This window comes from Haemaphysalis longicornis, unplaced genomic scaffold, assembly GCF_048455015.1.
Source record: "Haemaphysalis longicornis isolate Haplotype H1 unplaced genomic scaffold, Haemaphysalis longicornis Haplotype H1 scaffold_8, whole genome shotgun sequence".
Lineage (NCBI taxonomy): Eukaryota > Metazoa > Arthropoda > Arachnida > Ixodida > Ixodidae > Haemaphysalis > Haemaphysalis longicornis.
Window position 1 is genome coordinate 132,502,188 of NW_027526445.1, and position 17,147 is coordinate 132,519,334.

The following is a 17,147-nucleotide window of genomic DNA, read 5'->3' on the forward strand; positions in this document are numbered from 1 at the left end:
ATTTAAACACTAACCAGGCGAAGCTTTTACAGCGTTACACCTTTTCTAGATCACTTTAGGCACACGGTGCCATCTACTGCCAAATTTATTTCCGGCACCTGCAGGGCATGCATTCTTTTATCCTCGATGACGCGTCGTTCCATCAAAGCAACGTTGCATGCATGGCATACCCTTGCCAATCGTAAGCAAGCTCATCGCTTCAGGATTCCCAAAGAGAGTTTAGTACCAGTTTTTGAAGCGAAGCTGTCTATGCTTCACTGATGGCGTTAGATGTCGCGCCAAAATGCACTGCAGGAAAGCTAACTTTACTGAATGAGTATCACAATATGATAAGCAAAGGCAAATCCACTACCTCAAGAAAAAAATGCTTCCTATGGTAGGAATCGAACCTGGGTCCCTTGCGTTATGAAGCTGACGTCTATCCGTTTGCGCCATTCCGACGACACAGTCAAGGTAGTTTGGATTTTGGACTGTGAGTCGGGATGCATGGCAGAAAAAGGTTTGCGTTTTAACCGTCTTGTCTTTTTTAAGAAAGGGGCTTTGATTTTATTTAAAATGTAGCTGGATGTGGGGATCCCACCTCTTCAGCCGTATGGTAGGTGACGCAGACTGTTCACTTGTGTGTCATGATGTCTGTTGCAAGTTTCCACATCGAGGGGGAAGTGAGTGACAGGGGCAGTTATTGGAGAAGCAGAACAGATGTGAGTATTGCTGTGTGCAGCTGTTATGCACTGAACTGTTGAAGGGAGTACAGTATGACGTAGTTGGAACCTGTGTGCAACCTTCGTCACCACTTGTGGCAGTGGCAGCCGAAGCGAGCTTGTGATCAGAATGAGTTGCACTAAACCAGCACAGGGAAAAAAATGTTTGTAAAATGCAGTCTTTCTCTTTTTCTGTTTTTGTAACCAAGCTGTGAAAAAATGTGTACGTACACCTGATGGCCCTTTTCAGCGTTGCTAGCTTGCCATCTTGTCGCCGTCTGCTGCGCACATTTAAGGACTAACGGATTACACTATCTTTTGCCAGTAGTACAGCCGTGGAGGGGTTGCAAGTTTGACAGCTCTCTGATTGACAATGAATTTGTGGCGAGGTTGTAACTGCATGACTTCCTTTTCAAATGTATGCACTTGTAGCTAGCAAACACCTGTTACTTTTTATTCCGATATCCCTACCAGGAGAAAAAAAAAGACCATTTCACAACTAAAATGAAACACCAGCTTATGCCTTAGTGAATTATGCCTTCTGACGTTCACAGTGGAGTTGTAAACGTCTTGTGCACTGCAAGCTTTCAAAAAAATTTTAGTGTTTTATGCACCGGAGCTACATCGGGGCTTCGAGGTGCACTGTAGTGGAGTGCTCTGGATTAATTTTGACCACATGGGAATCCATAATGTGCTCCAAAATGTGTAAGCCTCTTATGGAAGGACCGTGATTTCAAATAAACAGGCATAAAATGCATTCTAACGCATGTATCTTAGACCAAATGACACTTGACTGGCAAGACTACAATTATAATAGCTTTCATCCAATGTATTGCTATCGCTGATTGCTTATCGCAGGCATAAAACCAAAGCCACAACGCTACCGTAAGATTTGAACAAGATTGGAAAATCCAAGCTTTCAGGATTGTGTCTTCCAGGCAGTACAGAAAACCGTGACGACCCACTTGCCGCAGCATGGAAAGGATGTGTTTCTGCACTCGCATGCTTCACTTGTGCAACAGGACTTGTCACTGTTTCTACAAGCCAAGGGGACATTTTGCGATGATCTTGCTGGGGCATCCAAGCTGCGTGGTCGTGGCAATAAAGGTAGTCAGCCCTCATGTGAATGCACACGGACAGGGTAGGGTACTGGTGAGACAAGAGATACCTGCTAGCTGCACAGGCCTACGCGTTACCCCTTGTGCTGAAAGCCATGCGAGATGCCCTGCTTTATGCTGATTCTGTGTCGTCCGTTGCATTGTGATTTTAGCGGACGTGCAGTCTCGGCTTCGAGCGACTACGGGCCGATTCTCCCCTCCTCAAAAAACTTTTGTCAAGACTAGCAAGATGAGAGCCTCCTATGTAATGCACCGTGGCTAGGCAAAGCATGCACCTGTAGTAGTGTTTACACGAGCGTGCTGTTAGGATCTAGTCAAATTGTAATGACAACAGACATGATCGCGACATACTTTCTGTACTCTTTTTTTTAATGCGACAGCATTGAATGGCCCACTCAGAGAAAAGGCCAGTGTTGGAATCGAAAAGACAGCTCTCCAGCCACATTTTTTTTTAAACTGTTCCATAGCGCAAGGTGTTCTGTGGCATGCGCTAAACTCGGCTGTAGCAAAAGGTGGCCGTCTAGCCCAGTACACCATGGATGAACTGAGGGAGAGGAAGGTCGCAGCCAAGTGAGTGAACAGACAGGCAGTGAAATCCATCACTGTCAACTCTCCCACTAAACGACAGCAGGGGAGCAGTGCATCGAAGACAGATCGCAGCCGTTTTAAAGCCAAAGCCGGAAGCAGATTGTGAAGCAAATTGTCCCAAGTGGCAAGGGGAGAAAGCCTTTTGAAAACGCAGGGTGCAAGCAAGGCGTCTCGGCCATTCAGTTGGACACACTTTCGCATTCAGAACCCTCGAGAAGTGCCCACATGCCTCGGACATCTTTAACGTGGTAGAAAGTGAGGTTACATAGGCTAGCTGATCTTCGTATATTTTCATCTTGACCCCTTTTTGCAATGCACACTTCTGTAACGAGTTTGGACTGTACACCTACACAAGCCTCCAGAAACGGTGCGATATCAACGTCAGAACATACTTGGAGCCATTGCAGCCACCAAGCTTCAGTTTAGGCCACACCGTTCTAAAGATGTGCAAAATGACAGACTGTTTCAAATTTTGTAGTTGCAGAGTTGTCGAACTTTGAATTGCAAACCATGTTAGAACCAGTGCCTCTCACGTTTGTTGCAAATGGTTGGTCTGTCTGACAAAGTAGTCTATTACGAGCTGGTGTAGGTTGCAGTGCGATTTTGCCCAGTTCCACCAAACACTGTTTATCAAAGCCTTGGCTAGCGTATGGCTTTTGCTTGACCGTTGCATGTATAAGAACAAAGTAACCAATTTTAAAGGTACAGTGCCTCTTGTACAATGGTGTTTAAATGCCCAGTACGTGAAATATGCTTGTTGAGTGCAAGTAACCATAACACTGCGAGCTTCTTGAAACTAGGTCTCTTGTCTGGTGATGTTGGCTGTGGTGTGTAAAAAGGTTTTTTTTTTAACTGCAAGAAATAATAAAGGACTTCAGACATTTTTTCCCAACCAGTGTTGTTAATATCGCAGAAGACAGGGAGATCGTCCATTGTAGAAAGTTTGAAATGCTGTTTATTGATTTAAATTTGGACTTCTCGAAGACAAAACAGGCCACACATTCGTGAAGGAAGAATTTATGCTTAGGGGAGGGGTAAAAAAAATGCATGAAGCTGCTGAAAACACATCACCTCCTGAAGTGTTTGATCTTGCACCACAGAAAACCAAACATAACATCCACTTCTTTTTTTTTTTTTTTTTTAAGGAAGAGCACCTCCATAAAACAGGCTTATGCTGAAGAAACTAAACATCGGCATTCCAGTAGGTTACCTTCGTCAAATGGGAAAGGTGTCATATTTGCACACATGAACACCACTAAAAAAAATTCACACACGTCCTCGAATGCCTTTTGGCTGGACATTGGTTGTTACCAACATTTTTTTTTTTTATCTTTCCACTGCTCTAGTATCATCTCGTACAAACCAGCCATAGCCATGGCCATCTCTCGACAAGAGCCTAAATTGGCCCCCGAAAACCTCTTCCACTGGATAGCACCAACGCACTATACTCGTAATTCAGAAACAACAGGTCTTGGCAACTGTTATTTACACACGCATCTTCACACTTCATCGCCTTGGGCGTTGAGCGCCGATCACGCATTCCAAATCAATAGCAGTATTCAACATAAACAGACAAATCAAAGAACTGCCGTCACCCAGACGCCAGTGGAGCTGCCGCCGCCGAAGACTTCAAGGGTCCCGCCGAAGCGACACTCGACTGGTAAGCGTGAAAAACTGTACAACCACGTGAAAAAACGGCCACTTCATCGTTCCTTATTCGATGCCATGTGCCTCATCAGCAGATTCGTTAATTTCTCTATCCTCTTGACGTCTTGAGTGTGTTCCGTCAGGTATTGAAGGCACTGAGAAAAGAAGAAAAAAAAAACGAGTTTTAAAAAATCAAGTTATTTTCTTTACAAATAACTTTACAGTTAAAGTTAAATCAAGCAGGCACCAAGCGATTGCTACCGCACCAAAACGTATGCTCAGTTACACAAGCGAAATGCAAAACCCGCTGCTCTGGCTATGTAAACAGCAGATTTCAAATGTGCCGGAGATTGCAACTGTTTTGGTAATTGTAGCTCGTTTCACAAGTAGTAAAAACAGATTGCTGCAACTAAGCGCTGACCGTCTACCCCTGGGCCGATTGAAACCATTGTCGGTCAACCATTTCACCACACAGAGAAGCAAGTACTGTGCGCAGTTCTGTGCTGCCACAGGTTATGTGCATAAACACAAAAAAAAAATTTAAAGCACAAAAGCTACGTTTGAACCTCGCGCGCCCAGCTATGGCGACTACGCGAGCGCCGACAGCGCTCGAGAAAACAGCGTATCCCACATACCGTCTGATTGTCCGTTACTTTGACTTGTAACTTGCCGTCGCAGTGCCTGTACTTCACCGTGAACCTGACCTGCGAAAGGAGAGAAAAGCAATAAATTGCGGCCCGCATTTGCAACACGTGTACCAATCATTTTACAAGATGTAGCGTGTCTTAACTAGGCCGTACGACATCTGGACATGCAGCAGCGAAGGCCTGCTGCCGTTGCGCCGCAAATATCATCGTGCAGTGCACGCAAAGCTACTAAAACTGAGCCACTAACCGCGTACTCGTACTCTAACAAGCAATGGACGGTTAGCGCTAACAATCAAAGGAGTTTCGCGACCCGGATTGCAACCATGCTGTATGCCGGCGTTTTGCCATCCTCACCTTCATAGGATCCGCGAGGTAAAGTCTCTCGGCGGCTTTGGAGAATTCGTCCCAGCTTGTGACGACCGGCATGATCGCGACGCTACTCGAAGCAAACGGCGAGGCCGGCAGGGCATGTGAACTTCGAGAATGACAAGTTATTTGGCACCGTCTTCACACACGGTGCATCAAACACGGATGACGTTGCGAAGGCATCATGGACGGCGACGAAGCAAGTGGCTCCCCCTGGTAGCCGCGAAAGAAGACTCACTTTGCCGCTAATCGCTAAAGATGGCATGCTAAAATGTCTGTATTCCTCAGCAAATATGTGCGAGCTCATTTTAATTGAAAATAACTTTATTAGTGCAAAGTGGCTTCGTGCGTTGGCTGATTCTCGCGAAACGCTCGATATTGTATTTCCCGGTGTGTCACCCAACCGAAACCAAACAAAAAGCAGCGGAAGCGGAGAAAATTACCCGGCGTTCCCCGGTTGTTGTTATCAACATGGCGGCGGACGACTCTTGAAGTTTTGCGCGAGCGGCGAGCGGTGGAGATACGCCGAGAAGGATTCGCCAAGTTGTGCGCGCTGGGGTGACCCGAGGATCCCAAGACGACCGTTCGGATATACACCCGCCGAACGTTGGACGCTTAAATGGTCCATCGACGACGCCGGTCCGGCCGTACGGAACGGAGAAAACGGAAACATGAGGTAAACATTTTCTGTGTTGTGTTTCGGCCCGAGGACGACGCTCTCTCCGTCTGTTCTCTGGCGCTTTTTATTTTCGCTCGGTTTCCGCCTCCTGTCGTGTGCCGCCTCTGCTGTTTGAGCGTGTGCAGCGTTTGTACGGCGTCGGAAATACGCCGTTCCCGGCAGACGCTCGTCGTTTGAGAGGTTCGTACGGACGCGAAAGATGCCAAGGCTCGGACGGCTTCTCTCCGGGCGCGTGGTCAGTCGCTGGCCACGCGGCTGTGTGTGTGCGTCTCCTTTTACCTAAGCGAGAAGGCAACAAAAAAAAAAGTTTCTAAATTACGCCTGATGAGATGCAGTCGCTGAAGTTTAATTCGTCAATTGAACAGCCTCGACGGCACAAGTCGTTCTTTTACTTTCCAGTCGGGCCGCCGTAACCACGTCCGTCGTTGACGCGAACGCCGCTACTGCTGTAACTGGTGAAGCATTCGCAAAAAACAGGAAAGCAGAAGAACGCGGTCTGCTTTTTTCTGTCGCTGCGGCGGCGGGTTATTGAACTGCCACGCTCGAGCTGGAAGCTCTTCGCCCTGTCTTTTTGACAGCCGTTCCCCTTGTTTCGTGTTGCTCTCGCTTCACCCGACTACCCTACGTTACTACGTAACCTCGTAAACGTAACACGCCAACTTCGTGAGAATTTGTGCGGAGCCTTCGGATTTTTTGCCTTCCTTGCATTTCGTCAGCGGCAGATAACAGTGAAACCGCCCGCAGTAGAGAGTTGAAAAAAGCAGAGTTGGGTTAAGATTAACTCGCACCGTAATAGAAAAAAATTGGCCTCGTTGCCTGATTATTTCATAGAGCTACGGCCATTCGCATAATTGTCATATGGCTGAGGAAAGTCGCTGTGGTGACAAGCCGACTTTGGTAGGCGACGAGTAGCGGTAGTCGCTTTTGCGAATCCGTCAACGTTTTAATTTTCGAGTTTTGTTGCTATCAAGGACGAAATTACGGTCCTTCGAACCGCAGCACTGCGTCATGCTTTTTGCATATGAGTGCCGTTATCTTGCCCCATCGCACGCACGCACTCGTTTTTTTTTTTTTTTCTTTTCTTTTTTGCATCGCGAACTGCCGGGGCGTAGTAGTGCCCCCCGCGATTGACTAATGCAGGATGTAATCTCGATACATCAAATCTCTCTTGCCGGCGGAAACGGTTTCGTCAAACTGAAACCTGTCAGTTTCCGTCGCCCCGCCCTCTTCTCTACGAAATTTCGTTTTTCTTTTTTTTCGCTGCTGTTACGAAAACCGTTTCAATGTAATGCAACTTTCTTTCGCTATGCGTTCTTAAAAAAAAAAAAAAAAACTCCTTTCGAGCCTCGCTAGCGACCGCGGTTTTTTGTTGTTTCTCAAAGCGCGCTTTTGCCGCTCGTCCGCCCTGGTAATTCGCGCTTACGTCCGTCTTCAACCTTGCAGCCCCCCTCCCCCTTCCCATCCGCTTCATTCATTTCTAAATAGGCCACTGGGCAGGTGCATTTGGAGCGTGACTATTTTCCTTTTCTTTCTTTATTTTTTCCCGTCTCCATTCCGCGTCTATTTTTCTCTAGCTGCACTCAGTCGTGACAGAATGGCGTGAGTGAGTGGTGTTACGTTTTCCCTTGTGTTGTGGATTGAGCAATAATCACGCGGCGAGCACCGCCGCGTCTTTCAAGAGTTGGTGCGTGTTCGTGATCGTCTCGGACTGCCCTGGCTACCAGTGTTAATGAACGCGAAAAAGGTCCGGCGGATCTCTCAAATGATAAGACCACGTGCGCGCCTAACTGTTATACACGAGGCCGGGCGCGTGGTGTCCGGTGACAGTGACATCGTTTTCACCCCACGCAGCAGCGGTGCTTCTTTTTTATCTAATCAGCGCACGACTCTGAAATTGGTGTCGCAAGAACTGTCGCCACTTGGCTCCATCCTTCCAACAGTGCAAGTCAGGCGTCTGTGGCAGGCTAACCTCGTCAGTTCCATTAGATCTCTCTCTCTCTCTCTATCTCTCTCTCTCTCTAAAAATGTGATTGTAAAACCAGGGCTCCATAGGCGGCCTAATTTTTTGTACACAAGTATTTTGGTTCATTGACCTACTTCTGTCACGCGTCGTGCCTGTTTCGCGAATTTTTTTATCTTAATTTTGGCGTTAATTTCTTTTCATTCAATTTTTACCAATGCGTCTAGTGGTGAGGAAGCACGAGGGCCTGTTCGGTGTATCCGAGACTTCGTGTTAACGGGTGGTGTACTCGTTGCGCTTCACGCATTCAAGGAACCGCAGGCAGAAGAGGCACCCTGCTGTCCGCGTGGGACGTTTCTGTTGTGCCATTCTGCGTTTAAATTTCGATCACCTTTCTGTTAGTGCACTTCAGAAGACGCTGCCAAAAACCGGAAATGGTCATTCATTCGTTCGTTCATTCAGGCAGCCACCAATTTCGTAGACGATCTCTTGAGGCTAGCCATACTTCCGCTATCACTCTGCGCGCGTTCGCGCTGTTTCGGAGTATGACCTAGTTGGACTGTTAGGCCAGGTTCAGGCTTTTGTCGCAACTGTTGTAATATCTTTAAATAGTGACGTCATTTCACGTCTCAGCCAACCAAACTACGTGAAACGCCTTTTTAGATGCGACGCATCTCTTGCTCGCGGGCATGTCCCTCCAGCGTCGTTGTCGCGGCGTTGTCCGCATGCTCACTGCACATGCGCAACTCTCGGCCGTTCTTCTCTCCGACAGCTGTGCGCAACACTCGCTCCGTCTCATAATCATAACAGTTGCGCGTGTGCTCTGGGTGCGCGCATGTGTGAGACTCTCTCCGCCCCCCCCCCCCACCCCCCCACCCCCCCCCCCGATTTTCTCCTTTCAAAAGCGGGGGAGCGCACGGCGCCGGATCAGTCCAGCGCTCGCTCTCGCACTTGACTTGACTTTGCTTGACGATACCTCCGTGCAAGATCTTCCGATGAAGACGTGATGGAAGCGACGGTCCCTTCAGCGAGTGGACTGACGCAATCCAATACCAGCGTCACTCCAAACGCTCCCCCCTGATGCGTCGCATCACATCAGGGTTTCCTCGCGGGAAGATGGGCGTAATTTTTTTTTTACCTCCATAGCTCACGATATGTTTGTTACGTCGGTAGTCTGAACATAGCATTAGGAGCCTCGTTAGTGTGCAGCAACGCTAAACGCTACAACAGCCGATGACTCGGGCCCATTTTACTGACCGCGAAGCTGCCTTTGAATTTACATCCAGGCGTCCCCCAATTCCGCACGTGCGGCGTCTGCGGTGTGCAGAAAGAATTGTTTCGCGGAGGCGGCAGTGTCCCTGTTCGCTGAAATTCGTCGTAGGAGTTTCGGGAGTGTGCGTCATCCTACTACCACCGAATCCGCAGAGAACGAGTTCCCAGTCTGCCTCAGTCTGAAAGGGACGGCCCATGTGTGCGATAATGATTTATAAATGCGCACGTTTGAAAGTAGGCGGACTGAAGACGTTTCGTAGAATTTTTGTAAAGGGTAATCGATTAGCACTTAACAATGGCCCTTTGTCACGGCACCATCGTGCGCCTTTAAAAAAGAAATCGGCCGAGCTTTGTTCACAGTGTCTGTGCTTTGGCCGGCGTTGCGCGGCGAAATCGCTCGAATAACATTTGTTTGTTTGTGTTTTCAATTCGTCATACACTTGTGTTGGCCTTCGTGTACACTCATTAAGTGCTGAACGCCGTCTTTTCTGTTTGTTTTTGCGCTAGTCCACTAATTTTATTAAACTTCGGCCCTGTCGCTTTTCGTGGTGGCAAATTATTTTTGGCTCTTTATACAGTGCTCGAAGCACACGTCCGGATGCAATTATATTTTGTGTTGGCGCCAAAATTACTCGCTCATTAGCGGCCGCGTATCCGATTTATTTTTCTTGACTGTGCTTCTGTTGATGAAGTCGGTATTGCCCTGCAAACACACCTACGCTGGGTGGTTGATCGGTAGCTGTCACCGTGTCGCTCAGTGAGTAGACCCAAACTCAAGTTTTCGACTCTACGCTTTTCGCACGCGGGCACGGCCTCTTGCGAACATGCAATGGCCAAGCCCAGCCCGTGGAGTCTGTATTACGCATCATCATCAGCAGCAGCTTGTTTACGCCCACTGCAGGGCAAAGGCAATCTCCCATAGATCACCGATTATCTCGTCCTGTGCTATCCGCGACCAATTAATCCCCGCAAACATCTTGATCTCATCTGGCCACCTAACTTTCTGCCGCCCCGGCTACGCTTCCCTTCTCTAGGGATCTATTGTTACCCCTAATGACCAGCGCTTTATGTATACCTTCTCCTAATATCTCCCCCGGTTAATAAGATTCTTTGTTAGTACTGTATGTAATGACAGTTATTCGTCAAGAGCAAAATATGGATCACACTATGTGATGTGAAAAATTTTGAATGAGGCTCGGTGGGAGAAGATATGCCGGCTCGTTGATTCGCTGTAGCCAGGAAACGATATCGCCAGAGTATGACGTGGATATAGTGAAATCACCGTGACATATGGCGGTGCACAAATGTCGGATTCTCCGCGCCCACACCTCGCGCCTCGTTAAGGGGACAAAATGCAGCTCTGTTCAGTTTATTAAGTGAACGGGCCTTTGGTAGTTAACTCGCTCACCTCCATTCCAGCCAGGAAAGGCGTTGTTTAATATAAAAAACGAAGTATTGAAATAAAACTAACGCCCCTTCGTGTAACGGCAACGATGGTTGAAACGTTCAGCTTTCTCGTGAAGGATTCTTTCGTTGTCAATGCGGTTGTGGGGTTCGCGGAGTTTTGGCGACGGGTCGCTCGTCCTCAGCGAGACCAGGAAAGCTTAGCTTTAAATTCAAGCAGCTTCGACCGTGTTGGAATATCGCAATCTGATGGACGTCGGATTGAGGCTCTTAATGTACAGGTGCTGCTCCAAAAAGTAAACGGAGCACGGTTCGGAGATTTCGAGTGGATTTCTCCGCCATGAACCTACCAGCCTCTAAGTCACTTTTCAAGAAAGTCATTCTAAACTAAAATCGAGCCACGCATATTCTATATATGCTGGCAGCCACGTAAAATGTAAATTCTAATTTCATGAAGCCGCGCTCCGTTTACTTTTTGGGGCACCTGTACCTTCGCCTATAATCAGCATCATAACTTTGTTGAGCGCAGTAAACAGAACACGGGACGAGAGATACAAGGACAAGCGCTGTAATATAATTATAAAGTTACAAAGTTATAATATAAAGTTATAATGTATTACCAACTCGCTCGTACCCACACGTTGTTAAACTATAATCAGCATCGTTCTGTGAAACCCGTTTCTGGCGACGGTATACGGTCGCCATAAGTGAGACATAGACTGCTTCGCTTTAAAACCTGCAAATTAGTGACGTAGTACGGGCAGGACAAACTTAACGGGAGTCAGCTCTAAATATTTTTATCAGTGTATTAACTGCGTTCAAGTGACACAATCAAACGGAACTGCGGCCCCATTACAATGGATCAGTCGCGTTTTTTTTTTTTTTTTTGTATGTTGGCTTGGGTCGCTGGCCGCTCCCGATCTCACAAACAAGATTCTGTGACGTCATAGAGAAATCGCCGGAAAGTGGCTGGGGGGCTTTCACCGCGTCACTGTTCTCCTTAATATCTCGATTATAACGTGAAGAGTCTCTCTAGTATATCGCATCACGCTCTCTGGAGCAGGTTTCTCCGCCGCGCAACTACCCGTTCATAATTTTTTTTTCAATGTTCGTAGGGCCCTTTTATTGCCGCTGGGGAAAAAAAAAGTCTTCTCAGCTGCACATGTGTTGAAGGTGAAGCCGAATTTAAGGGAACAGATGCTTGGTTTTTGCAAGCTAGCTTTCCCACATTGCTTGTCGCGCAGTGAAGCATGACCATTTGCGGAGGGAGTATCGTCACAGAAAACGGCTCTAACTCTTGTGCCATTGAAAGTGTTCCGAAAAGAATTATACTGCGATTAGCCACCAAGCCGACTCCACCATTACTCGTGAGTTTCATTTACTTGTCACGGTTAGTTCACAGTGAACTTTTGAACGTTACAGAATTTCCGGCTGCTAGCTGTCAATACATGGAAACTGGTCTAACTGTTGTTTTGCCGGAAGTATGCTGAAACAAATCAAATTACAATTAGCCACTAAGGCGACTCTAACATTACGCGCCGCAGCTTCGCCGGTCATCAATCAAGAGTTGGACGGAAGGCCGCGTCTGGTCGGGGAAACGCGTGACAACAATTGAAAACTGACACCAACCATGAGTGTTTATAAAAAACGAAAAAAAAAAACACGGTTTGTCTTTTTTCGCTTTTATAAAAGCACTCGTGGTCGGTTTAGGTAGTGAATTTTTTTTTTACGCTTGGAGTTAGATGGATGTCAACGTTATTTGTGCAAAGCAGTCATTTTAACGAGTCAAACTTGTAATTTCTTTTTCCTCAAGCGGGATGATTTACGCGCCGAAGCTACTCCTGGGCTATGGGGCGTAGCCCCATCAATCAATCAATCAATCAATCAATCAATCAATCAATCAATCAATCAATCAATCCCCAATCAGTCAATCAAACCCCACAATCAATCAATCAATCAACAAACAACCCGCATCCTTTGTCTCAGCAGCGCAACGCCTTAGACACTGAGCCACCGCGCCCGGTTCCACACGCATCGTGTCTGTGCGCCGGCTGGAGAGGACCACGCGCGTAACTTTTAATCCTTCGAGTCATTTGAATGTCATACAGTCGACTCCCGTTAATACGAAGTCCAGGGGCCGGGACCGCAAAAAAAAAAAAAAAAAAAAAACAGCACAATAACGGCATCTTCATCAGTCCGCAACACGTCTCCCTTCTTGATCTTGTTCAGAGTCTCGGCTTTTCTCGCCAAGTCGAGCGTTCGACACGGGTTTCAAGGATTCAAGGATTTTATTAAATATTTGTTGGTACATACACATCGCACGTATATATTTATGGTACATACACATCGCACGTAGTTATTAAATAAGTACAGAAGGAGGTCCCAGAGTAAAACTTCAGATGGGACCTCCTGTTAATAAGTGCGAAAATTTATTAACAGGAGGTCTCCCGACAGTTTTACTCTGGGACCTCCTTCTGTACTAATAACTACGTGCGATGTGTATGTACCAAAAGATGTTTCACTGTGAAAAATTTTCCCTCGAAAAAACAAATTTTCTGGCAGCTGTCCTGTCAGAAATTTTCTGTAAAGTTATGTTTTCTGTTTTTCGTGTTTCTGTTATTTTACCAGCATTTTCTGTTTTTGGTTACAGTAAATTTATGTCAATTCCCTGTTCGCACGTATACATATAGTTATTAGTACAAAAGGAGGTCCCAGAGTAAAACTGTCGGGGGACCTCCTGTTAATAAGTGCGAAAATATTGTTAAAAATATTTAGGCAGTCGAGGTACGGGCCAGTCTAACACGCTAAGGGAATATGCAAACACTAGAATAGGAAATTATACAATATTAGCTCTGGAAAAACAGGTTTAACGCAGGGAAAACAAGACTTTATTATTCAGAAAGATTGTTAAGCAAAAACGATCTTAAACTACTGTAGAATGAACGCATATAATGAGACAATTTAACTGTTATTGGTAATGCATTCCGTAGTAGAATGCCTGCGAAAATGGTTGTTTGTTTCCCGTAATTAGTGTAGACCTTAGGCAGCAGTAAGCTATGGCCTTGTGCAAATCTTGTGGGGTTGGTGTTTGTTAGGTGGGAATCTAAAAAGCTACTAATGATAATGTGCGAGCCCGAAAAATGGTAACGAAAAATGGTAGTTGAAAAGCAAGGTTGCCCTGATAGCTGATATTTTTCGCTGAAGTCGAAGCCCGAAGCGTCCATCCATACCGGTCACACGGCGCTGTGCTCAACAGAGGAGGTTGAGGAGACGAAAAGGGAGGGACGAGTACGCTGGCGCGAGTCTCAGCTGGCGTGCCGCTTTGTCCGCTGTGCGATGCCTCGGTTGCGATGGCGCCGACATCGTAGTGCAGAGCACGGCGGTGTTTTGGAGCTTGAAATTTAGAACTTTGTCGAAATATGACGGTCACCTCGATGCTTTTAGCTCCGAATTATCGAGCGATTTCTTCCGTTGAGTTGCGTGTAAAATTGCCGGGACCAGAGCATCACTTCCAATTAACCGAAAACTCCAAATTGAGCGACTTGGAATTATCGGCAGTCGAGTGTGTAGCATATTTTCTGCTGCACGTTCTTGTGTCCTGTGAGTGTTCAATAGTTTTGATAGGGGACGTGTCTCTGAGCAAATGAAACGGGGTGCACGAGGAAGTGTACGCGCCGGGAATTCGTAATCTCCTTACGCCGGAACACTTTTCTACCGTGAATAAATGGTACCTTCAGAGCTCGCGTTCTCCGATGAATGCCAATAAGCTGCGGTGCGACTTTTTTTTTTTTTTTTTAGCGAGCTCGGTCGTTTTTTTCTCCCGCTTTGGAGCGAATCTCGGGTGCCTTCCTCAACTCTTGTTTTTTAAAACCACACCTAACGGTGCGGCGTGCTATAATGATCCGCGGGGTTTTTCCGCGGCCTCGGTTGCATCTTGCAACTCACGAACGCGCGCTATTAACTCGGCTCATTTTATGATCGGCAGAGCGTTTGTGAAAGCTCGCTGCAATCCCACGAGGAGCCAGCAGCACCTTTTCTTTTCGTTTAATACCTTTTCGTGGCACCACCATTTCAGTTTTTTAAAGCGAAGCGTTCTCACCGATTCCGTTGTACGCCAATACGCCCTGCAGGAAAGCCAACTTTCTCTGACGATGACGATGAATGATCGTGGTGTGAGGTGAAAGAAAAACACGATTCTCGTGGCAGGAATCGAACCCGGGTTCCTCGTGTTGTGAAGCCGCCGTCTATCCGATTGCTCCATTTCGACATGGTCGAAGCGAACGCCAAGCAGTATATATAGTCTAGTCCACTTATAACAATATCCAAGTGCCAAGGAAATCCCATCGTTATAACCGATAATTGTTATAAGCGGGTTGCGAAATAAAACGACGGAACAGAGCTAGAAACATTTTTTAGCATGCCAGCAAGGTCGTACTACTACTAATTTGCGGGAAATAAGCCACAGTCGGTCACCTTTGTTTGCCGCGTGTGAAGCTAGCGCGAATCTTTTCAAAGAGAATCTACAGGGGCTTCATTTAGCTGAGGTAAACGTCCTTGGCGGAAACAAAGTCCCCGAGGGACTGCGTCATGCATTGGATTTCCTACGAAGACACTACCTGAGTAGGCTGCGCAACCGCGTCATTAGAGTCGTCACTGTTGCATTTTTGGTGCACAATATCACCGGATTCAATCGTTATATCCGATATCGTGGCACTGGAGCATTGTAATAAGCGGTTTATTTTACCATAGAGAGAATACAAAAGTTGACGGTGCCATAGCTGTTCATTGTTATATCCGATATATTGTTATAAACGGTATCGTTATAAGTGGACTCGACTGTAGGTAGCGATTCGCGCCGTACACCCCGAACCCTAACGTTAGACCTTGAAGTGCACACCCGTGAGTTGCTGTGGGTTTTCTAGAAAAGAAATGATGCGTACCTCCAGCAGAGTAGCACACACTCGCAGGGTGGCTTGGCCAACCAGGGGCGCCGTCACGAGAGAGTTTCTCGTTCACCCATCGTCGTCGGAGGGGCGCGTGATTTTTAGTGGTGAAGCACCTTACAGTCGTCTCCTGTAGGTAGTCACGGTACTAAAACACCGGGGCACTCGTTTTTCAACGCCTCGCGCTGGATAGCTTCGTGCTTCAAGGACCCGATACTTTTACAGCAACGCTGTATTCCTCTACCCCCCAATGGTTTCATCTGCGTCGGCAAAAGCGCCAAGAGTATACTTATACACTGCATGCTTCGCCCCTCCTCGGGTTTCACGTTAGGGGAGATGGTCCGGTTCTTGTTTCCTTTTTCGCGGTTTTCAGTGCTCGCATCTTTGCTGCGAGAGGAGGTGTGGAAGTCATTATCACTTCGCAGCGATGTGCTTTGTTTTCACTTTGATATGCACCGATTGGCACACCACCAGGTGCAGACGCATTCTTCGATAATGTCAAGCCGATGCACTTGTACACGCCGCGGGGTGGTCCGTTGGGCCGGAGCGGTGCTGCCTCGCAAGCCAAGTGTCTCCGACACGAAACGCGCAAACCACTCCCCTTATGGTCCCGACGCATCCATATTAAAATCGCCGACTGCGAGGATGGTAAGTAAAGGCACGTTAAGCGTCTCAAGAAAATGCCCCGGGACGCCGTCTTGGTGCTCTATATACTTGGGTCGAGCGAGCGAGCTATGACGACAAGGCGACGAGCGCCTGAAGTGCTCTTCACTTAAAACGTAGCGCCATAGCAACGAACCCACTGTCCGAAAGGACAGTCCGAGGAAGCTCTTCCTAGTGGTTCTGCTTCCCCTAGGCGAACTGCTTTATAGGGACGTTTATTCCTCCTCCTCCTCCTCCTCTGAATTCGGAAGCATATGTGTCCATTTGAACGCCTGAGACGCATAATTTGCTTCACCCCGCGTTGTCGAAGGGCTTTGTCCTCTTGCCGATCGACACGATCAGCTACGCGACCCGCTTTTCGACTGGCTTCGGTATATCTCTCTATCCTATGGAACGGCCCGCGCGTGGGGCCATGTGCGGCCATCTAAAAATGTATGGACACCTGATACACTTCAGCTGTAAAAATTGTCTATGGTATATCGACACAGATGCTTGGCCGCAACTTGATAAGGCTGATTCGAGCAACAAAGCATTCCTGACGGGTCGCGTTCTCTTGTATACTTTTACCTCGTGCATTTGCGGGTTTTTGGCTTTTATATGTTGCGTGCGTGTGTGTGTGTGTGTGTGTGTGTGTGTGTGTGTGTGTGTCGTCGTTTCTCGTTGTTTTTTTTTTTTTTTCATACACGCTGGCCTAGTTTCCTGTGTATTATGCCGTTTATACGGCGCATAACAAGCACCTCCTGCCTTGCAGTGTCTGACGGCCCCGTTAGTCAAGGTTAATGGCCTATAAATTAAACGAACGCCCCTATCTTGCGTTTCGCCGTCCGCGTCTTGTGTGGATACCGGCCGTATGTAGAAGGGCAGTGGGGCACGCCGGCGTACGCCAGCTCATGACCTTTGGCCTGGGCGTGTATCGAAGTGGGACGCTTGCACAGCGCAGTGTATGCATGGCGGCGTGTCGCGGGCGCTGTATCGGTGATTTATCGCACCGTGATCGCTTCGCTCAGCAAGTCTAAAAACTATCGGGCCACTGAATAAAGTCTCTCTCTCTCTCTCTCTCTCTCTCTCTCTCTCTCTCTCTCTCTCTCTCTCTCTCTCTCTCTCTCTCTCTCTCTCTCTCTCTCTCCTCTCTCTCTCTCTCTCTCTCTCTCTCTCTCTC

The 17,147-nt window shown here is 47.4% G+C and overlaps 2 protein-coding genes across 3 annotated transcripts in view; one reads left to right on the top strand and one right to left on the bottom strand.

The window, feature by feature from the left end:
- Positions 1-3,553: 3,553 nt before the first annotated feature.
- Srp9 (signal recognition particle 9) lies at positions 3,554-5,279 on the bottom strand. Its single transcript, XM_077680406.1, has 3 exons — positions 5,056-5,279; positions 4,690-4,758; positions 3,554-4,209 (listed from the first exon to the last, which is right to left on the bottom strand). The coding sequence occupies exons 1-3, from the start codon at positions 5,125-5,127 to the stop codon at positions 4,111-4,113; spliced, it is 240 nt and encodes a 79-aa protein (XP_077536532.1). The 5' UTR covers positions 5,128-5,279; the 3' UTR covers positions 3,554-4,110.
- A 220-nt stretch (positions 5,280-5,499) lies between these two features.
- Positions 5,500-17,147, top strand: part of Ena (ENAH actin regulator enabled) — a 119,934-nt gene continuing 108,286 nt past the window's right edge. The window contains exon 1 of one of the 2 annotated variants that reach the window (XM_077680401.1): positions 5,500-5,743. In XM_077680401.1, coding sequence (XP_077536527.1) covers positions 5,687-5,743 — 57 coding nt within the window. In that variant the 5' untranslated portion in view covers positions 5,500-5,686. The remainder of the gene's footprint in view (positions 5,744-17,147) is intronic. The other variant, XM_077680400.1, reaches the window with a different exon arrangement.

Coding starts and splice junctions, on each gene's coding strand:
- Srp9 (XM_077680406.1), bottom strand. CDS start 5,127: ATGCCGGTCGTCACAAGCTGGGACGAATTCTCCAAAGCCGCCGAGAGA. Junction 4,759..5,055: donor ACCTCGCGGATCCTATGAAG/GTGAGGATGGCA, acceptor CTCCTTTCGCAG/GTCAGGTTCACGGTGAAGTA. Junction 4,210..4,689: donor AAGTAACGGACAATCAGACG/GTATGTGGGATA, acceptor TTCTTTTCTCAG/TGCCTTCAATACCTGACGGA.